Raw genomic sequence first — 23,526 nt, forward strand, 5'->3', positions numbered from 1 at the left:
AATGCATTGGCTAAAGAAAACCTTCTCTCTATTGCTTTAAAACATTGGTTGACATTTCATAGCCTCATAATTAGGTCCTGAACTACTCAGAATTATACAAAACATGGTCTCGAAGAACCCTTTAAATGAAGGTTTGAGTACATTTTCAAGCCTAATGCATCATTCAGTACAGTCACGGCACATCCTGAAGCATCAGGTCACTAGAAAAAAAAATACAGCTAACTTAATAAAAACACCCAGTTATTATTCACCTGTTCCCTCCGTTTGCACATAGCCAACTGGGTACACTGAAAGTGAGGGGAAACCAGCAGATGAGCCCCTCAGAAGAAGAGCTGTATCCCAAGAACAGACCTTCCACCTCAGAAGAGAGATCCAACGCACCCAAGACGTGGTCTCTGGTAGTGCTGAGGAGAGAATTTAAGAAGAGGCCAAGCACAACTCTTTCTGTTTCCAGCTAGCAACTCCAGGATTTGGTGGACTACAGCTGGAGACTTTGGACAGATTTATAGGAAAAAAAAGCTATCAAGATCTACTACACTAGTATTTTTTCTTTAAGTCAATATTAGCCTTTAGCATCTAATACAGGCTGCAACAGGAAGCTACACAGCTTAACTACACCCTGCATGGAAAATAGCACCCCCTCCTTCTCTCCTTTTGGAAGTGAAGTGCGAGCTTTAGATTTGGTGCTTTCTCTACCAGCTCCTAATCACAGTGACACTGATCACTTAGCTCTCCTTCCACCCTTTAAATTGACATTGTGGACTTCCAAGTCATTTTATTTACTAAACTAGTAAATCCAACATATAAAAATGTTTTAAGGTTAGACATTCAGGCAACCCTTTGATAGAAGTCTATAAGAATGTCTTTTGACTAGAGGTTTGCAGATAGAAAACGAATTTTAAGAAGTGATTAAATACATTTAAAATATCAAAATGATCTAAAGGTATTCCATCTACTAGAAAAATCATGCTCCTTTTCCATCTCCATGATTAAAATCTTCACTTCAAGTGCGAGCTGGAAAAAATTTCAATCCATCAACAATGTACCAAAAATAGGAAAGCCAGGGAGCACAGCACACACTAGAAAAGCAACACTGTAGATGGTGATTGGCAAGACCTCAAAAAAAAAATCCAGCCGCAATGAACCCCCAAGCTGCAGAACTGCTCAGACACTTCTTCATCATCCTCATCTGCACTCTGCCTTGTGCCAAAGATAAGAACCACTTGCAGCACATAAGTCTACGTGTGTCACTGTGCCCAAGACAAAACATTCTCTGGGAAAGATGAGTAGATGCTTTCTGGGAAGAAAGAGAGCTACAGACACTCTCAGGGGCCGACAATCACATAACACAGCTGTGCCAGCTTTGAGCTGGTAAGGCCATCCAGACCCAAGTCATCTCCCACAGAATCTCCTGGAGAGCTCAAGAACCATGAACCCAGCCAGAGCTGCACCATCCTCTTCATCAGCCTTCCTGCACAGGAGCAGCCTCACGTGTGGACAAGCTAGCCTGGACCAGCCACGGCTGTGCTCACTTCATGCGGTCACTGAAGTGTTTCTTCCTTACACTGCTTTCTCCAGTAACATTTATCCGACCTGGGTATCATTACCCCTCGTGACAGTAAGCCATTTTAGGTCCAGCCCCAAATTCTTAACCTCTTATTTACAACTTGATTTCAAAGGAGATCAAAAATCTGAAATATATAGGCTACTTCATTTATGCTGGAATACCACCTACCACTCTCTCTTTTTCCACAGGGCCACTTTCCTAGGGCTTACAAACCCTAGCACATAAAATGAGAAGGGGAAGAAGTTCCATTTTTAGGAAAGAACATCACAAATCAGGACAGCTACTTATCTGTGTAGAAGCAACGACAAGTTTTAACCCCGAGAAATGCATATCGTTATCTTGCACAGCAGAAATATAATTGATAAAGCATACCTCTGATAAGCTACTTTTTAATTACACACACATAGGGAGGTTACCACATAAACCACTCCACATGCTCCATATGTTATATGTGCATAGACAAAAGGTGCATGGATTGGACCTGAGAATCCTTCGTAGGAAGGTCTCAAGTCTACAGTGCCTCTACAAATAAGATCAAAATCCAATCCTTCCTCCCCTGCTAAAGAAAACTAACCAACACGCGCTCACGTGGAGTCTAAGCACACCGAATCTCCATTTTTAGGGTGAAAAGAAAGTGACCATCCATCCTAATCAATTTGTTGCCTTTACATTTGTGACTACCTATCACTACCCAGCATAGCACTCCAGTGCCTCCTACTATTACCCCGAATAGCACTCAAGTGCCCCAATGAACCACCTTGGGTACCAGTGCTGCCAAGACTTCAGAAGTTTATAAAGTTATCAATAAGCCAAAACTGCTCAGGCCAGAGCTGGCCAGACCTTCAGCTACAGGTGGAATACTTGCACCATTTTGCCTTGTCTCACCCAGCGAGACTCTCTTCCAGTGTTTGAAGCGCGAGGCCCCCGCCATTTGCTCCAGGCCTTCGTGCCCAGCTAGCGCACCGCGCGGCCCAGGGCCCTGCTAGGCCGCGAGCTACCTCAGCTCCAGTAGCACCTGGGTCCTGCACGCCGCTGCCCCAAGCAACAGCTCCTCCTCAGCACAAGGAAGCCAAAAGCCACTCGCTAACAAGCTGTGACAGTGCTGGGGACCAGGGAATAGGAAAGTCCACCCGTGGACAGACAGGGCAGCCACAATGCGGAGGTTCTTCAATGCAAGCAAGCACCTGTAGCACAAGGCACTCCTGCCACGAGAGGAAATCTGTGCTACAGATTCGTGCTTGCTGAGAGTCGCTGCCTGATCATCCTAAAAGCTCATTCCTTAAAGCTCCTACCAGCACGCACCAGCCCCTTCTCCTCATCCCAGGCCACGAGAGGTGTCCCCACTTCTATTTTCAGAAGCCATCTGACCTATACAAATTTACGGCAAGGAGATCTTGAATAGCTTCTCCAGGAAGTAATTTTATACCCGATAGATAGCTTCACATAAAGGTTCAGGGTATTTCTCGGCAGCGCTGCCACGGCCACATCCGTGCGTTTTGGGGGTGCGTGGCGATGCAATCAGTGGGGCACCAGAGCCATTTCCCCCACCCATCCCTCCAGCTCTATACACCACAGCAGTTCACCCATTACAGACAATAAGCGAAGCTGCGTAAGCAGCCGAGCACAGAAGATGAATGAACCGGGTGACGCTAAAGATCTGTGAATTGAAAAATCCAATGCATGAATTAAAACCCGCACCCCTCTCCCTTTCCCCCCAAAAGGGATTGTATACAGCAGGGCATAAAAGGAGAAGGAGGGAGAGAGAGGTGGAAAAAACGTGGTCTGACACATTTATAAAAACTGATGGCCTGTCACCCAGACGCTGATGAATATTTTTTTACAGGATAAAAATGGCAACCTAGAGTCTAAAAATAAAATGCTGTGCTGCAGACCTGTCTGGTTCAGCAACACCACTGGAATACAAACACACTCCCTTGCTGGTACAGCTTGACTAAGATTTCAGAATAAGAGAGGAAAAAAATCACTGTAGAACATACCTTTTATTTTCAAGAGAAAGGATTTAGATTTTTTTTAATAAGAATTCAAATTAGCTTTATACTTTGTTTGCATTGTATAATTGCAATTTAAAAAATACTCCTAAATTTTAAGTGATTGATGAGAGTGGCAGACAACTACCTTGTGCTGCACAAAGCAATTCTTTTCTCTCCTTCCCTAGAAAATTACAATATAACAACATATTTATCAGTGTCTTTAAGTTGTAGTTTTAGTAAGATTAAAAATGTATTTTTAGACTCATGCTGCAGACAGAACTGTGGACGCTGCTACTTCCAAACCCAGCCCACCCCCAGGGACAAAAAATAAGAAAACCTTTTCCTTCATTTTGCCTCAAAATTAAGACTAAAAACCTGCTTAGCCGAGAAGCAAAAATGACTGAACATCATTCACAAGAAACCCTAATTTCTCGAGTCTATCCACACTGCAGACAAGCTGCCTTATGCAGTACAGATTCTATTTTTAGCAAGTGATGCAATAGCTGCAAGGGCTCTCCCAGAGCCTTTCATTTAAGAGCCCAAGCCATATTAAAACACGTTACAAGAAACATAATAACCCTGTGCTGTAACCTTCCCATTCTCTGCACCAGCGTATTACAACAGAAATAACCCTTTCTAAAGTTATATATTCTAGGAAAGACTCAGATTTCACACACCCAGTGAAAAAAATATAAGTATACACACATCTATCAGCAAATACACCTGCCCTGCACTGTGTATGACAAAAAGTTACACAACACTGTACAGGGATTTTCTGACCTCTTGATTTTCCGACAGAATATGAAACAGATTGTGGGTTTTTCTGCTGAATTTCAGTGAAGACTTTGAAAAGCCCACGAAGACTAATCCTTCTGAAAGCTATTTCCATTCTTAGAGACCTTTTAAAAAGTGTATAATTGACAACTGCTAAGACACATTTCTGCTATGTGACTGTTTTAACGTCTAAAAATCCTCTAAACAAGAAATGTTCCAGAAATACCATGGCCCTTTTTTTTTTTTTTAAATCTTATTTTTATTTTTAAAGTAGAATAGGGATTTTTCAGCCCTTTGGATCTGTGGACCCTTTAGGTTTTCCAGCAGCCATGGGGGACCTCTGTACAACAGATTCACACATACTTCTAAGTTTTGCACCAATCCCTTATAAATTCAAATTCCAGCTGCCCCCTCCCCAAAAACAGAGGTACTCCTGAAGTCAAAACCACACAAGCAGCTACTTTTGTTTGACTTCTGATCCCCAGGGGGCTATGAGAGAGGAAGACATAAAGGGGACATAAAAAAAGCACTTACTATTTTGAGTGCGTGGTCACATACTCAATATATTAATAAATCCACAAGCCCAAACCTGCTGCCATGCAGAGTTCAACTCCTCGGCTTAACACACGCAGGGTATATATAGCAGCTCCTACCTGCTATTTCAGACCACCCATTTATCACGGTCTGAAGTAGTCATGGCCAGCACTCAGTGCTCACGAGGAATTCCCCTACATGCACCACATGTGGATAACAACTCACGTCTAGCCTGGGTTTTGCTGCTTTTGTAGAGCCAAACCTTTGCTCGTGATCTACGTAAACTCTGCATTACTGGCCTGCTGATGTTCCAGGGCCAGATGATTCTCTAGGCAGCCACACAACAAAAAACAACTCGAGCTCGGGTCAGTCTGCTCCTCACTCCCCAGGCCAGTCTGCACAGCCTGCAGTCAGCACTGGCAGCATTAACATTTGCTTCCAGTTTGACACTTTGGCTCCTGACAGCTAGGGAGAGGGCAGGATCTGAGTGCACCAAGTGCATTTGTTTTATTCCGGGATGTTTCCAAGGTCTTCCCCTCTTGGTGTGTTCTCATCACACCACGGACCACACGAGGCAGACAGAAGTGGAGGAGCTGACAACTGCTCGCTGTTGGGAGCAGTCCAGTTCTGCCTCCCCACTACACACAGTATGGTTACTTCTCCCCCTTCTACACACGCATCAAGAAACAGATTCAGACTGCAGACTTTACGGATTCTACCTGTCTGTGGAAAAAGGAGCACGACCACACAGTGAGACTTGGAGAGATTTCACTCAGAAGCCATGTACGGAACAGGGAGTTAACCTCTTAGAGATCCTAACTGCTCTGAAGTAGAACAGAAATTGAGGCAGGAAGACACCTAGTGATATTTTATTCATTTTGGCTAGAAGCACCATTAAAACAAGCAGTACACCGAGAAGTTTGCACTAGCTCTAGGGACACGGAGGTATGAAAATACGGGTTCTGCAGAACAGCTCAAGTGGCAACAAGAGCACGCCTGAACCACGAAACCTGCAGCACCGAAGCTTCGGCATGTGAAACCCCAATGCAGCTGCACGGGGAGCATCACCCAGGGAATTTTACACAGCCCTGCACACAGGGACAAGAAACGTTTACCGCATTGCCGTGAAAGCCTGCAGGGCTGCTCCCCTTTCCCCCAGCCCCCAGCTCCCCACGCAAGGCCCGCGGGACTGTGCTTCGCCTGCAGCTTCGAGGTGAGGTGGTCGACCTCCTGCATCCCTGCTAAATCCACATGCTTAAGCGTGGGCTGAAGCTGATCCGACAACTACAGGTGAGAGCCTCCAGCACTTAAATTAGGGAACCGAACTGCAGGGTTTAGAACACTAATTAGCCTAGACAGCTCCTGCGAGTAGCACACACGTTACGTGAGAAGTTATATCTTCTTCTTCTGAGATCTTAGTGTATCTTCTGGTAAAAGGCAGTGCTTCTCTTCCCACCGAACGGGACGACCCAAAGTTTCAGGTCACACCGATCTCCAGTTCCCAAGCACAGAACAGGGCAGACTAGTTCACTTACAGGGCACCCCCCACCCTAAACAGGACCTATTCCCGTTAGAAGCAGAGCCCTCACGGTCACACTGGAAATAGCTTCTCCTGTTGTCATAGGCAAAGATGGCTTAAGAGCATATTTAGTAGATAATGTGCTGTTAAAAAGATGCAATGGCAACCACAGATAAGAGCTGATGTAGCTGGCAAGCCTTTATTCAGCTGCCAAGACGTTACAAAGACAACTCCTAAAAATGAAGAGAAGTAACACAAGTATAATTTCAATGTCTAGAGTCTTTGGAACAGAAGTTACCTAATTATGATGAGGAGCAATCTATTCAAATAGACTGTTCATACAAAAAAAAAGACAAAGTCTGAAGTTGTTGAAAAGCCATTAAACTTATCTTCAAAAGATACCCTGCTTTTGACAAAAAGCAAGAGGTACCCTGCAATATCTTGTTTAAAGCCTGCATTTTACATCTTAGCTCATGCACTAGGATCTGATACACAACTGCAGTTTTGCTCAAATTAGAAGTCATCTGATTATCTTGCTTTTGTGCACTGCAGTTCTCGAACGGAGGCTTAAACAAGCTCAAACCACACCTTTCGGAAAAGTCTTTCTTCTCCGCATTGTCAGAAAGATTACTCAAGTGCTCGCCAGCACCCTCTAGCCCGCAGATTTTTAAGCAGGAACACAGAACCGATGTCTCCTCAATCGAGCAAAAGCTACCATTCATAAAAAGGGGGTCATGTAGAGCTGAAAGACGAATACACAGCGCTAGAGACCGATCAAATGTGAAGGCTAGCCTCTATTTTTTGGCCTGGGAATATTTATATTGTTCTATCTAAAATGTGATTATTTGGGAATTACGTTCCACAGACGTCCCTTTCACCCCACACTCTTGATTACATTTGCTTTAATTATTTCTGTCCACCATTCGGGGAGGGGGGTGATAACACACCTAGATGAATCAATTTGGAAGGTAACAGCTGTCTCACAAGAAATGCACTCGGTATCTTACCATCAAGCATTAGGGGGAGACGTACGTTAAAGCGATTTAGAAATCGTTGAGTGTTTTATTTGCATCGGCTGTCTCGCAATAGGTGCTCGCGTTAAAGACTCAAGGAAAAGCTCGGAAGGCACTCCCTTTCCCCTCCTGCTTCTAAATAAAGCAACAGCCACCGACGCCTTCTATATTTCACTCTGAGCCCTTGAAAACTTGCAGTGTTTTCCCTAGTGGAAAACTCCCAGATCTTCCTATATAAACGAGGCCGCCAGGAAGCCTCCTTAAACGTCCCAGCCCCAGCCGAGGTGCCGCGCCGCCTCCCCACGGGAGGGTCGGAGTCCTCCCGCTGGAGGACGGGGTCGGGGAGGCAGAGGAAGCACCGGTGGGTGCAGCGTGGGCTGGACGCGGCATGGCGCACGGGGGCCGGCCGCTGTCCTGGCTCCTGCTGAGCAGCCGAGGTTTGGGTGCTCCCAAGGTCCTCGCCACAATCCGCCCACCTCTTGCCCACAGCCCCCTGCCAAACAACGGGGCCACGGGGCTCTTCAGCTCTTCCCAGCCCCAGCATGCAGAAAAGGAAGCTCGGAGGAGTTTCCATCCCTCATCCAAAGATGCAACACTACAGAAGCATCCATCGACTGCTCTGGAAAGCAGCAGCCGCAACAGGTCGGACCCCTCCGGACCCCTCGTTGACCCTATGAGCCTCCTGCCCCATCCCTCCTTTTCTGTTCGCCGCTCTCCCACACGCACGCCTCTGGACGCCCTACCCTTGCAGCTCTCCTGTCTCGACTCACGGCAGCTTCCTGATTAGAACGCCTTACAGCTTCCCCCAGGGGAACAGACACTGGACGTGGCCTCCAGCAGCGCCCCCCACTCCTCTGAGCGTGGACGGGGGGCCTGCCATTGCTCTTCTCTTTTCTGGCCCAAGAGAACCCCCTGGCACCTTTTAGAAGCCAGGCACGAGGAAGAGCACAGGAGGTTGTTCTTACCACCACCTCTGCACAGGCTGACCAGGGTATCTTGACCCGGCTGACCAGAACCCGTGTGCCTCCCCTAGGACGAGGCCAGGCAGGCAGTGCTGCCCCACAAGAGACAGGGCATTTATGCAGGCCTCACCACACGAATGGGGCCAGCTGGGGCACGGCACAGCCCCGTGCTGCCACCACTGGGGAAACTAACCAGTGCCTCCAGGAAAGACCACCCCCCAAAAACCAACACGCTGCTGAATTAGGGAACACCTTCACCCCAAAAATGACCACCACGGCTAGAGGAAGTAGCTTGCATCAAAGTTATCAAGGCACACCATAAAGGGAAGAAATGCATCAAATTGTGTTAATTACATATCATAATCACTGTCCTTTCTTTTATTAAAAAAATAAAGATATTTCAAGAATGAACGCAAGGCTTCAGACTGCAGAAAACCCACAGCTAGCAAGACGACACACGGGACAGACTGAACACTTAGTTATGATCAACATCCCTTGCTTAGATACAAGTCATAGTGCTAAAATATATACCAATTTCCTCAGACTATCTTAAAACAATATGTATTTATAAAACGCAATACATTTTTTACTCAAACCTACTTTCCCTATTTGTACAGAATTTGTGCTGAAAGCAAGCAAGTTCAGTAAGTTTTGGAACCAAAAAAACTGCAAGGAGATGAATTCTGTGTTAGTTTATGAGAGACATGGTTTCGATCCAAATGGAAACAAGTCAGTCTACACTGGTATGTCACACTAACATTTCCCTGAACAAATACATTATTTTCACATGTTGGCAAGGCAATGTTTGCTATGAGAACCTCCACATTTTGCTTTTAACCACCACCAGCGACAGCGTGGAAGCGACGGATGCAGCTGGGGTGAGATCCCTCCGTAACTCCGCAGAGCTGGCAGCTAGAAAATCCACCTCTTTCTCTGTAAACCACGAGAGTTTTGCTGAGATGACTTCTGGATGAACAGATTCCCCCACCCCCATTTTCGACACCAGAGAACATCAGGATTTCAGTTAACAAAACGAAGGTTTAGATATAGCCCAGCACAACTGGCCCGTCCCCAAGATGAGGCCAGGGAAGAAGAGCACTGAAGCTATGGTGTATGGACTGGCTGAAAGTTTTGCTTCCTGCAAGGTGCTCCGTACCTAGCAGATCAATACGAGACCTAGCATCATCCCAGATGTTGAAAAGAGCTTGTGGGAGCCCACCAGCAAGGCCTCCACAGCCACTCGCTGCACCCCAGAGGACAGCCTGGATGTCGCCCGCCCTGCTGCGGGCAAATCGAGACGGCTCAGGGCAGGGCCGAGCAGCAGCACGAACACGGAGGCCCCGAAGGTCGGAGCGAGCAGGCAAAGCAGGCTAGAATTGGCAAAAATCAGGAAAGGTGAAGAAACAATCCAGCAAATGGAGGATCTGGGGTCAGAATTTAGGAACCGACAGAGGTGCGGAGTGTGTGCAGAACACATGCTGCTTCCTGCCACACCAGCGAGACAGCCACCACTGCGCAGGAAGAGCTGCCTCAGCCTGGGCCGCACAGCGGTCTCCCACCCTCTTTGGGACAGACCACCGAGTCATGAGAGAAGTGTGAGAGAACTGGGGGAGAGACAGAAGCAGGGAGGGCACCATAAAAATAAAAAAACAAGGACAAGAAGCAATGGAACAGGCACCGTTTTCCTGAGGCTCTGCTTTCCAGGACATCCCATCTCCAGCTTTAAGAGCTGCTGCACAAGAGGTCTGTTTCAAAACCTGCAGCCAAGCTCCAGGATTTCAGGTGTCACCACCTCCTGCTGAGCGCACAGGAGTAAGTCGGAAGCTCAGCAGAAAAGTCTGCAAATGGCCTGTATCCAGTGTTAGCTGGAGAGGGGCTTCTGTCGTGGATCAGATTTTCAGCTCTGCCAGTGATTCATCCTGTGGGTGACTGTACTGCTCTACTCCTCTAGGAATCTGGGAAGTTGCACAGATTTCATAAAATATTACATTAACGTTAAGTAATCAGGAGACAAAAACCCAACAGATTCAAGGTAGAAGAACCCTTTTGCACAATTATACATACTACACGGCCAAACTAAAGAAGCCAAGAAACCCTATTTCTAGCATTTTCACGTATTAATGTACTTAGTGTTCTCCTTTACTCTAGGAACCCAGGTTTCCTAAAGCCTATCAATAAATGATCAACAGAAGTCATCTGAAGTTATGAGCAGCAACCCTAAGTCTATTCAGGCGAGCGTTCAATACACGCAACATGAGATGCTCTGCCCACGAGCTTCTCTGCTTATGTTCATACCTAGTCCTGAAGAATCGCATTTGGCCTTTCTGTTAGAAGCATTAGGAAAGATTTTCTCACTGCCACCCCTTCTGCAGCAGGGTGTCCCCAGCCCCATGGATTGGGAGTGACCCTCGGGATTCCCCACACAGGCACGCGTTCACCAATTGCCTCCAACGCCCAGCACAGCTCAGTGTGACTGACTGCTGGAGCTACCTGAGAGTCACCTCCATGCTACTCTGCACAAAGCAATTTTTCTTCCACCTGTTCAGGTGGGTGCTTCACGTGTCATCCGCCCCAAGGGGAGGGAAGCACGCTGGCCAACAAAGTGTCATAAAGAAAGCGAAGCAAGTTACTACTTCCTTGCCTAAGTTCTCTAGTTTCAAGGAACGGGTTTCCATTAGAAGCATTCATACTTTATAACATACAGAAGGTTGAAGGGAATAAGCCAGCTTCAACTAACACAGCTATCCATCCCCTGGGCTAATAACCCCACAAGCACTTCTCCCAGGCTATCAGAGATGGGTGGCCCTTCCCTCTTAATGCAAACAGCATCCGCCCTCTACTCACCACAACCCCTTTTTGGGGTGGAGAGACCATGCTACAGCATTGAACTCCCCCTCACATGCACCTGTTCCTGCAGCTAACTACGGCAAAGCCCGCCCGTACTCTGAGGTAAGCTCCCCAGTGGCATTACTTCTGCCTTGCTGAAGCATCCCGTCCAGGCCTCACTTGAAAAACGAAAAGCGTATCTCAAAGCAGCAGCAGGACGGAAATGCACCGAGCTCAGCTCCGGCGATGCAGGCGAGCGGGGCTGGCGCCGTGGGTGGCAGTGACTGCACGTAAGCATGTGGCCCGATCAGGAGCCGGCGCAGGCCCAGCCGTGACTTGCCGAAGCCTGTCCGCAGGGAGGCAGCAGAACTGGAGACGGGACGCGGCCGTCTGGGTGCTGAGCGCTGGCTCTGCCCCGTATCCGCGCGCAAAAAGGAGCGCTTGGCGAGTGTTGAGCAATCCCACCGAGCAGACATTTTAAGCAGGCAGAAACGGCAAGCGCAAAGTGCACCTAAATGGAGCAATAAAAAAAAAAAAAACAGGCAGCAAAATCTCAGAAAACAGGCTCCGGTACGCCTCGCTCCTGTCTACCGTCCAGCAAGCGAGCCAGCCCCCGTAAAGCAGCAGGGAGCCCCTCCGAGAGCCGGCCGGGTCTCAGCAGGATCAGTGCACGGCACCAGCTGCTGGGCCCGGACAGAGCTCGAGGGTCAGAGAGCCCAGCTCCACCGCGCCTGCTTGGCCGCACGCAGGGAAGGCCGGGGAGACACTGGCAGAAATCGCCTAAATTAGAGGCTGAGGGCCGGTCTGATCGCTGGGAGAGAGCTGGATGATCGGCAACACAGGAGAACGCATGGCAAATGGGAAAAGAAGAAAAAGCCATATGTGCTAGAGCACGGCCCTTGTGGGAAGCTCAGACAGGATTAGGAGGCTTGCAGCAGATTGTTTCTAGAGGCACGTTTTAGTGCAGTAACCCTTCGTAAGCGCCTTGCAAACAACCCTACAAGAACACAGTAACGTGCTCCCGTCTGCGTGTTTGACTTGTGCTGTCACGACCAGGAGTTACAAGCAAGCTGCTGTGTTTTCACGTGTTTGTAGCATTACTTTTGGGGCTGACAAGTGCCACGCTTTATTTCAGACTAGCACACAAGTGTTTGCAGAGCACCTATTACTGTGAGCATTACAGAAACATCTCTTGCCACAGATCGAAGCGCTGGAGACGATAAACCCCTGAGCAAGTGATTCTGCTGAAGCACGAGAGAGAGCAAAGCTCTCCGCACACCAGCCAAGCTTCCAGGTGCAGGGAAAAGGGGGAGTGTCAGCGAGCCTCTCCTCTCACAGCCTGCAGAGAGCAGTGCTAGCAGTGCTGACACCCGCTTCGTTTCCCCAGCCTCATCACACACTGCGCCGGGCTGGCCGCTTTCGTCTGCAGCAGCGACTTACGAGGGGGTCTGCCAACTGCCGCTGCACAGCGCCAAGGCCCTGCAAAGCATGACTGCACTCGTTTGTGCAAGCGGTTGAAATTTATTTTCAGAAAACGAAAAAAGTAAACACGAACAAACCATTCCGGTAACAGAGCTTCGTTTCACATAATGCAAAGGAGCTTGAAACTGATATTGCTTGCAAAAGCCGTTCTCCCAGTTATCAACAAGTTACTACCTGGCTAGCGCTCTAGTCAGGGCTTAAGTGAATGTGCTTTGTAAGGACTTCCTAAATCGTCACTAAAATGATTTATCCCCAGAGTTATTTTACTATGGTTATCCCAAGAACTTAATGATCGGGGTCTGCTCTATAAGCCACTGTTTCCGGGGCCTACAGGAAGCATATTCGAACATGATGAAATCTAATTCAAACTCTTTACAAGCACAAAATCCAGCTTGTCACTTCTTCGCCTTCATGTAAGCATCACATCATATTACGTACGATAATAAGATCACTGTTAAGGTCTTTTTAGAGCTTGCTCCTACCCCAGCTTCCTAGTCACTCAGAGCTTGGGAACCACCCAGCACTTTCTTGGTTTTTAAAGGACCTAGCTGTTAAGACATTGCTGTCTACCCCACTGCTCGTATACCCAGTTACGTCTATTTTTCACATCTTCTTTAGCAGCCCCCCAGAAATCACTGCTTTTAGATGCTGGACCACGCATAGCAAAGCCCAGCCCTGGTAAGCAGAAGCCAGCAAGGACAGGTAGGGAGCGGTCGCCCACCCCCGCTGCTGCTGAAGGACGGGCTTGCTCAGCGCTCGCACAGGAAAAGAACAGCTTAAGACTGAACGTGGGGTTTTTGTCTAAAAATAAGTTACAGACAGACAGAGGCAGTTGCGAGCACCGTCCTGATGAATGGTCTCTTCCAAGTTCTTTTTTAAGAAATCTAGAGCGAGTTGCCCACATTTGGTTATTTTTGCACATTAATGAATAACCTCCAAGAAGCTAATTAAGGCAGGCTCATCTTTGCGAGCGTTTGTTGGCCCCAATACAACTGCACAGCTGTATTCGCCACATGAGAAGGCATCACCACGAACAGGACGCTGCAATCACCCAGCGCCTGAGCACCGCTCCGCGTGGTTTGCATGGAAGGCGCCGGGGAAGAGCAGCACGCTTTGCTAAGCCGCTGTGAGGCCTGGAAGACAACCAGGCTTTTCCTGGGGTGTAACGTGGCCAAGTAAACGGCCAGAATAAACTTCGCCTCCAGTTCACACGCCACTCCTGGTGCAAGAAAGCGAAAGCAGAAGTCACTTCTCGTTACAAGCTTCGCAATTTTGAGCCGGGAAAAGAAAAGATAAAGTTTGTCCCGGGACCCCTGGTTCCGAGCGGGAGGTTGGAGGGGAGGCCTCCCGAGCTCCCTCTAGACGGAAGCACCACGGGACCTCGACTTCATTTCACCATTTACTGACGAGAGAAAGCTTTTTGTTTTTTCTTTGTCCCCCCCCCATCTTACCCAGGAAGAAGAGGCGGCTTCCTAAAACAACAGCAAGTCCCCGTGGCCCCAGAGGGGGCCAGGAGGGGACCCCGGGGCTGGGGTCCAACCCCACGGGGCTGCCCGGGAGGGGAAGGCGAGGCACGGCCCCGTCCCTGCCGGGCCACCGCGGCGGCTCCTCGGCACGGCGCCGGCACCAGGCCCGGGGGCTGCTTCGCCGGAGCGCTTCCGAGGCGAGGGGAGCGCTGCTCCCGGCCGCCGGGAGCGATTCACGGGGGGAAGCACGGCACGGAGCGGCCGGCCAGGAACTTTCCCCGCACTCCTCACACCGCGCCCGCAGACCCCACGCGCACACGGCGCCCCCGGCACGGGGGAACGCGGGGAGCCCCGAGCCCAGCCAGGGGCGAACGCACGGAGAGGGGGGGGGAAAAAAAAGAGAAGAGAGTTTCCTACGTGGGGGGGGGGGGGGGGAGCTTTTGTGGGGCTCTCCCGAGCCGGGCACGGCGGGGGCGCCGGGAGCGTGCACAGCGGCCCCGGAAGGGGAGGGCCGGGGGGCAGCAGGGGAAGGGGCGCTTCTCCAGAGGGGGCTCTGGGCTCCCTGCAGGCGCCCTCCAGCAGGGGCAGCCCCCTGGGGGCAGGAGGGGGGTCCCCAAAACCCTTCCCCAGCCCCCCCCCCCCGCCGACCGTTACCCGCCCCCCCCCGCCCGCACTCACCTGCCCACGCGCCCAGGGCCGGCCCCAGCGCGGCGCGGCCGGCGCCGACCCCCCAGACGCGCAGGGCGCCCAGCAGGCCGAGCGCGCCCCGCAGCGCCGCGTAGAGCGCGCCCAGCGCGCCCACCCACCAGAGCAGCCCCGCGGCCGGCCCCATGCCGCCGGGCGCCGCCAGCCCAATGGGCCCTGCCGGCCACCGCCGCCCCGCAGCCGCCGCCGGGCCCGCCCCCGCGCGGCCGCCATTGGCTGAGCCGCCGCTCGGCCCCCGCCGTCGCCGGGCAACGCCGCCGGCCCCGCCCGCCGCGCCGGGAGGGAGGGGGGAGGCAGAGAGCGGCCGCGCGCCCCCGTACTACTTGCGGCCCGAGTACCCGCGTGGTCGGCACGGCTCCCGCGCCGCCATTGGCCGGCGGAGGTGGCCGTCAGGCGGAGGCCGCGCTGCGGTTGGCCCTCCGGCACGGGGGCCTCGCGGGATTGGCGGGTAGGGGAGCCTCTCCTCCCGCCCCCCTTGACGTCATATGAGCCCATTCATAAAATGCTCAGGCTCCGCCTCGCCCCCGGACGCGGGCCCAGGGCCCCCCCCCGCCGCCCCCTGCCCCTTAGCGCGGGGTGCGGGGGGGCTCGGCAAGGCCCTGCCTCGGCCGGGTGTCCCCCCCCCCGGCACCCCGAGGCCCCCCCGGCCGTGGCACCGCGCTGCCGAGCCGCCCCCGGGTCCTTTCCGGGGTGCCCTTGGGCTGCTGGCGCGGGGGGGGCACCCCTGGGGCGTGTGGGGTGGTCACCAAGCGCCAGGGGAACGGAACCGCAAAAAAAAAAGAGATTAACACAGGCTTTGGGAGGTTCACCCGTTTTGTTAGTTTAATGAAAATAAATTGTTTTTACATCTCTTACATAAACATAGGTACACGGTGGTTTTTCACTCAAAAAATACATGTACAAAAAATACACTATTTTCCCCCAGAAAGCTCACCTCTTGCTACCCCTTTTCGACCAGTGCCCTTGCTAGGGCTAAATCCTGCACTCTACACGAGGAAAATTCCCAGAGCCCTCACCAAGTGTTTGCCTCATGTGACAACGGCCACAGGCAGGACTCGATTACGGGTGCGGAACTGCTGGAAATTTTTCGTTTTCCTTCCATTCCATACAAGCCCTTCCTGAATGTCAGACCTTGTTTAATCTGCGTGGAGAATATCTGCATTTTTGCATGGACATGTGGGAGCTGGAGAGCAACAACTTTGTTACGGTAACAGAGAAGAACACAGAAAACCAGAGGGAGAACCTAGCTTCAGTTCCCATGGGGAACACAGTGCAACTGCAGGTTGTCGGGAAGCACGAGTTTGCTGCGCTCACACTGCACGGTTGCTTTTCTTCACAAAGGAGTTCTCAAACTGCTTGCAGGATACTGGCACACCGCTGGTTCTCATTCTTCTGCCTTCCAGAGGACAACACAACGAGGGGACAGGATACTGCAAAAGCATCTGCAAAGAGAAAAGGAAGCGGTTCAGAAAGGTTCAGGAAGAGACCTGCTCCAAGTCAAGACAAACACCAGCTCGAGTGAGGGATGGAAGGGAACGGTACCACCAGGGTCACCACAGTGTGGAGAACAGCAGTGGACTGGAAGAGGCTGGAAGAAAGGAGACGGGCACTGGGCAGCCCACGGAAGCGCTGCATGTCCATGTAGGTTGCATTTACCACGGGGATGCTGCCACTCACAAAGGGGTCAGAACTTGGGGTGCTACGGAAAGACCTGCTGGCCTCTGTCAGAGCCCACTGTCTTCTCTTAAACCGTCTGCTGCCCACAGTAGTGCTGTCGTGCTGCTCCCCAGACCTCATCTGAAAAACCTTCTTGTTGTGGTCAGGAGAGAACCTGCCCCACTGTTCTCCCAGGCAACCAATAAATCCCTTGACAGAGAAGCACAAATACAGCAAGGCACTCCTCAAAAAAAAAAGAAAGTGTTAAAAAATAATAATGGTTATTCAACAGCATTGCCATTTTTTATGCTGTTCTGTTCAGAAAGAAAGGCAGTCCTCTGAGAGGCTTACAGCCTACATTTAGACAAAGATGAGTCACAGGCAGCAGGGAAAGGGACTCACTGGAAGGGAAAGAATTATACAAAGGTCAAGTGAGGGGTTTTAGATCTCTTGCTTAAGGTCATCATACATTCCTGGGAAACAGGCATATCCCCCTTTCCAGGGTTCATCCTGGTCTTCCCACAGACCTGTTCTCACTCCCCACCAGCTGCTGCAGAGCCTAAAGGAGCACCCAGACAGCTGTGCTGATCAAACCCACAGACATTTTGAATGTGCTCGCACATCAACATGCACGCACATGTGTACGAGTACCTTGCCAAGGCCCCTGAGATCCACGCTTCCACACCACCGTTTATCAGTCCAGGCATGAAGTCAGATGACTGCAGATGCAATCTTGTTCAGGGTTGCAGTGATGCAAGCGCAAGTCAACCCACAACCCAGCTACACTGCTCCCATTGCTCCATCACATGGACGGTGGCCAAACTCTATGGCAGATCACAAGAGAGATAAAAGAGAAAGAAATTAGGAAAACTAAAGGAGCAAGTACATGCCTGAGTAAAAAAGCAACAGTAAACAAAAATGAAAATAAGGACGCAGAGCTACAGACAGGAAGAAATCAAAAGATGTAAAGAAGACAAGAAGGAGAAATAAAACAGAACAAAGATAAAAGTGCAGCCAGTAATTAGAGATGTTCAATTTTTACCGTCGCTATTTCCTAAAACTTTGTGCCACGTGAGTACCTCACAAGCGGTCCCACAGCTGGGTGAGATCTCATTCCAGCACCTCACACGTGCCTGCTCCCTCCCGCCCCGCTCTCGCAGCACCGAGGAGAGGCCTTGCCGCAAGCTCCGTAGCTGGGAAGCGCTGCCACCGCCACCACCACTGCCACCAGCGCTGCCACCACCAGCACCGCCGCTGCCACCGGTCTCGGCACGCAGGAGGCCGGAGCTGGCGCTCGTTCCTCACCCGGCTCTGGCGCCATCCACCCCGCAGGGACACTGAGAAAGGAGCGGGGACCGCCGGTTATCCGGGATGTGTCACTTTTCCTGCCGCTGAGAAGAAGTAGAGTCATTTGTTTCACTAAGTGGCGTTCTTGTACCCAGCACTAATTTAATCCCTTTACAAATACGTTTTTCACTCTAGCAAGTCAAGTGCAGCTCTCTCTCCTGTACAGTCATCCTGCTCTTGTGCCTCTGCTACCATTACTCACACACATCGCAGTGAGGCCACATCCAGCACAGGGCTAGCACTGCAGTGTTGCCTTGCCCAAATCCAGAGCTCCGAATTAAGACCCCCTGCCTCAGGGTGTGAAGCAGCAGAGAAGAGTATCCAACACGGGGATCCAACCAACCCGGGAAGTGAAAAACTCTCTATGTGAACCAGCTGGACACGTCCACAGATCTCTCAAGACACTTCAAATAGCAGTGAATCCTAACTCGGGGTTGAAGCAAGATACCTTGGCTTGGGATTCCCAATCCTGAGCCCTTTCGTAGGCCCCTACTCCACCCCCCTTGCAGCGCTCACCGTACGCCTCCCAGCCCACACACCAGTCAGCGCTCACCTAGGTGCTCAAAGCTCAGCTTTCCCCTCTGCCCGAGCATGTCCGTACCAGCCGAACGTGGGCTAGGTGAGGCCGAGTCCCTCCTGCCCGAGCTGTTCCACAGCACCCACGGATAATCACCCATCCGTCAGCCTAAGCGAGGACAGGGAAAGCCAGCGGGATCGGAGAGACTGGGGAGCTGGAGGTAGCTTTCTCGTCCCTGTCCCATACGTAAACCTCAAGCACTCATTAAGGCAGCAGTTATTAAAGCACTTATTATGGGCAGCGCTGGAAGCAGGTATCTGCGTGACCCTCCTCACCCCTCGTGTGCTCCCAGAGGGAACAGGGCCGTGGGGATCTGTTTGACTCGGCTGGCTCTGAGCCCGCACGGCACCCATGGGCCTAGCGCCAGGCACCAAGCACCCGTGGAGAAGGAAGGGGCACCCGGCCCTGCCGGGCCCTCAGCAGCCACGGAAGAGCAGATCGCCCCTGCTCTGCAGGGCTGTCGGGTGCAGGGGCGGCTGACAGGGGCAGTCTGAGGGAAACGGACAGAACTAGTGACACGAAGGGCCACACTAAGTAGGCAAAGGAGCACCGCTGTTGATTTCAACGTTTCTCTAATCCTGCAACTGAACACTTTCGGCTGCAGTTTCTATTGGAAGGACAGGAACCTGCCAACACAAGTCAGAAACACAAGTCCTTGAAACCAAGTCATCCAGGCTTTGGGGGGTTACCATACCGTGTAACAACTACACCTTGCTTCTTCTTTCTTAAATAAAACCGAGGCACCAGGAACATACCCTTCTGCGTTAGGGATTAACATCCCTGATTTCTCAACAACTGATCACTCCAGATAAATGTGGCAGTGACAGCTAAATAGAAACTAAAGCAAGATAGTTGTCTGTGTGTTAACCAGTCAAGTCTAGACTGTAAATTTAACATGTCACACAGGTGCACATGGGTCTTTACAAGAAGATCTGTTCAATTCCTCTTACAATGAATAGAAAACAATATAAATGACGCTATAAACTTCTAGCACTTTATACAGGGATTTTTTACTTTTACTTACTCTCGATTAACAGGCAAGCTCAGCAGCCTCTCATAAAGCCTCAGTATTCCCCTTTTTGTTGCCATTCTCTGTTCAGAGTTCCCAAAAATTATTAAAATGGAGAGTTGCAGATCCCCTCCTCATGCAACACTGGAAAAGGTTTGAGCAGAACGTGCACGTGCAGGTTTTTGGTCTTGTTTTTAGTTTTGGTTTGGTCTTGTTTTTAGTTTTGGTTTGGGTTGGTTTGTTTGGTTTTTTAAGCCACCAGCAATGCTGGAAATCAAGTAAGTACTTCTTCAAAAGAATTGTACTAGTTGTGCATGCTGCAAGCCCAAGTGCAGAACGTGTTTATTGGAGAGACAGGGTATGGGCCACGGCAACAGAAGATTAACCTTCCTCAATCCTACAGCCCACTGAAGTGTATTGATTTTGAGCTGAAAATATCATCTGTAGAAACAAAATACTGTGTTCTCATTGTCTAATCCTTGATGTCTCCGCTATCCAGTTTCGCAACTGTAGATAAGTGATACAGACACTTGTCCACATGAAGTGAACAAAGTTCAGGAATGCGTGTCCCTCACGCCACTGCCAACACGCAATGTCACCTTGCATGCTGCATTCACTTTCAGCCCCAGATGATGGACTACATTTGATAATAAACCTTTGTCTCCTCAACTATAACCTATTGTTCACCCACCGCGCTGTATTATATACACTCATCCCTCTTTCACTGGATCCTTTTGTGGAGTGTACTGAATGCAGAGTTGTGCCTACAGCCCTCCTCCCACCCCCGACCAACGCAACCGATGTCTCTGAGGGGCTCTGTCTAGCACAAGCTGGTTCCTATCTGCGGGACAGGAAAACACACAGCATTTCCTCCCCTCCACGCACCTACTTCCCCCCTCCCGTGTTCCAGTGGACTAGCTTTGTCACTATATTCTTTAGAAAAAATCCTTCTTCCTTGGGCGCCTCCTCCAAGGTCCGTTTGCTTGATAGTTCTGGTGCCCCCACCGTAACCTGGTACCTCCAGAAGATTCTGTCTGGGCCACTCCCAGCATTTCACGAGCATGAATTATGCTTTGAAGAATGCCCCTGAAGAGTGATGGTTCGAAGTGAGGAAACGGGAACAAAGAGTTAACGAGGGCACTACCAGGAACAGAAGAAAAAAAACGTTGCATATCCTTAACACCCAGTTATGCTCCCCTCCCCTAATTCTGGCTTCCACATTTCCCAGAGATTTCTACCAGTGAATTTTAACCATTTGAACCCAGCTGGCCTGCTGCAGGAGCGCCTGGTGGGGCAGACCCCCCGTGGCAGTGGCAGGGGGGGGCCTTCCTGGGACAGCCCCGCGGCAGCACCCTGCCCTGCAGCGCTCAGAGATGGCAGGGGCAGCAACGGAGGTCTTCTCACGGGTGGCACCCGAGCAGGTGGCTTGGGGGCTGAACCTGAGCTTTAGGTGCTGAGAAGACACCGAGATGCTCCAGTTTTTCCTTCAGGGATGGTGAGAGGAGAAGCAGTATCAAAGGGCGATAAGATGTTGGGGAATTTATGGTATTGCCCTGCTCAGATGGGCGAGGTCTGTCTTCTCTAACTGAAATATTCTTTGTGCACTACGGTGGGACAGCAAAACTCATTTCACATTCGTATTTTAAATCGAGCTGTCATTTCCCTGAATACCAGAATAAGAATAGTAGCGATCGTTTGGCCTCCTTCCACAGAAACACTTGAGACAGAAATGACCACCACCACTCTGGAACAAGTGCAAACAATATTTTTATCTTACTTATTAGTTATTCTGCTTTGATTAAATTTCAAGGTAAGTTTCTGCATAAGAAGGCACTGCAGAAAAAGTAGCTCCAAGAGATGTCATTTCCTTCCTAAGATTTTCACAAGTTGGAGAGAGACCGAGGGAATGCCAAACTGCATTTTTCTCTTCTTGCTATTTCTGTTCCTGTAGATGCTGCTATAACAACAACATCCGACAGCTTTTGTAGCAACTATACGATCATTTTAGGGGGTTCTGAGCTATTTTTTCCTACGGAAGGAGCTTATAGGGGACCTGATCATTACCTCTCCTTTGTTTTTTTCATTCTGAGAATAAGAGGAAGTGAACTACATAATAAGGCAGGAGACACCGTAAAAATGCCCCCATGCAGAAGACCACCTATTCAGGTGGCATGAATCACCCATACTTGTCTCGATAAACCAGCAAAAGAATGGATTTGTTCTACTCTTAATAACAGTATCAACGCCTTATCTTTAATATTAAAACATTACCTTCTGTTCCTGTTTTGATTTCATTATTGAATAATGTGGATGTAATTACCAGCCTTATTACACGCACGCTTCTCACTAATAAATTCGCTCCTCCGACCAGTTGTATTCCAAAAGGTGCACTACGGCATGAGAGAATGAAAATAACTGCTGACATTTGTGAAAGTGCCTTTTTTATGCAGTGGAAAGACAGCCTTGTAGGATGACACGGGCACATCAGGTCAGAAAATTTCCTTTTGCTGTATTCCCGGAATTACAGTGGGAAAGACCACGACTTCCTTCTAATGCAAAAAGGTCAAGAGAAGAAAAGGAGAAAGCATATGCTATGGTAGGTATGTATTTCTTTAGAAAATCAAACTTAAGATGGAAGAGAAAAATCTTTCAGGAATCCAAGTTAAATAATGACCAAGAACATTTCATTCCATACTCACAGAATCACTTTACAGTCACATTTCTGCCCTGTAAGCTTCAAGTTTCTGTCTGCAGCTCACACGCTGCCATCTATTATAGGGAAAGTGTGCAAGAAACCATTTAGAGATAATATTTCTTTTCTTTGTCTTCCCAGTCTTTCATTCCATCTCCTACCAGATGAGCCTTCCATTTTCACATGACTTGTTCACCTCTAGGGGGATGAAGGAAGTTTAATCCCTATAATCCATTCACTACTCTGTTTCAGCAACTAGAAGAAGTGCCACTGGTAGCACTTAATGCATGTGTTGATGATTAGATTGATTCCATCGGTTAGTTTTCTATTGACCATTGAATGGAAAGTTACCTCCTTAAAACAAATTCTTTCTCTCTCTGAATAACCGGAGACAGTTGTGGACTGAAAGATAAAATAAGAAAGGATGGCTGAGCAGTGACTGTGTATTTCCCTGCTTTGTGGGAATTTTCTGAATTTCCCAAATAGTGACGTCAGGAAAAAATCTAAAATGTCTGCCTGGGCTATGGCAGCCTTGCTCAGAAAGCAATGTTCTTAGATTTTAAGATTCTTCTGTTAATTCTTCAGTGTTGCGCTAAGTACTATGTGTAAAAACTACTGAGTCTAAGAACAAAAGCAGAAAAAAGATACAAGGCCTCAGGTAACATCCCAAGGGAGCTGATTATACACGCATTTGTGAACGCAATACTGTCTTGCCCTAGATGACTTCAAGCTTTTCATTTAAATACTTTCCTAAAAGTTGTTCCATGAATACATCTACAAATAGCACATTCAGGGACAAAGAAGTCCTGCAGTGCTGTGCGAGTACACCTTCAGCCATTATTTGATATACAACATGTCCAAAGCGTACAGAAACTCCAAATGCTGATGGCAGCAGGGTAAAAAACATGGCTTCTTTTCTGCCAGCACAATTCAAAACATACATGAGATGTACTTGATAGCGAACGGTTTAGTGGGTGATACTGGTGGCAGAGAGATGGTTGGACCAGATGATCGTGGAGGTCTTCTCCAACCGGTATGATTCCACAAATATAACTGAACTCTTCTGCTGATGGTAAGGGTCCGAAAGAAAGTAACGTGATTAATGGAAAAGGAAACCAGGATGACAAAGAACAACATTTTCAAAATGGGCCCAACGCAAAAGTACACATCCATCTCATGATCCATTTTGCTGATATAAAACAGCACAGGAGATGGGATATCCAGCATTGTTGAGTCAAACTCCCTACCACTCTGCAGAACCACATGCTGACGTTCTTTTGTGAATTTACCAAACTTCATTTTAAAAGAAATTTAGATTTCTATCTCGTTTGAAACCTCTCCAGAATATCTGTGGCCTGATAGTTAAAACTTTTATTGTAATTTCCAGCAAATCATGTTTATTAACC

The 23,526-nt window shown here is 49.4% G+C and overlaps 1 protein-coding gene across 1 annotated transcript in view; it reads right to left on the bottom strand.

Annotated features, from left to right (window-relative positions):
• Positions 1–15,224, bottom strand: part of HSD17B12 (hydroxysteroid 17-beta dehydrogenase 12) — a 76,072-nt gene extending 60,848 nt beyond the window's left edge. Inside the window, 3 exon segments of the mRNA XM_066997592.1 lie at positions 14,813–15,101; positions 15,104–15,178; positions 15,180–15,224. Coding sequence (XP_066853693.1) covers positions 14,813–15,101; positions 15,104–15,178; positions 15,180–15,209 — 394 coding nt within the window. The 5' untranslated portion in view covers positions 15,210–15,224.
• Between the last annotated feature and the right edge of the window lie 8,302 nt (positions 15,225–23,526).

This window comes from Anser cygnoides, chromosome 5 (assembly GCF_040182565.1).
Source record: "Anser cygnoides isolate HZ-2024a breed goose chromosome 5, Taihu_goose_T2T_genome, whole genome shotgun sequence".
In the NCBI taxonomy this organism is placed as follows: domain Eukaryota; kingdom Metazoa; phylum Chordata; class Aves; order Anseriformes; family Anatidae; genus Anser; species Anser cygnoides.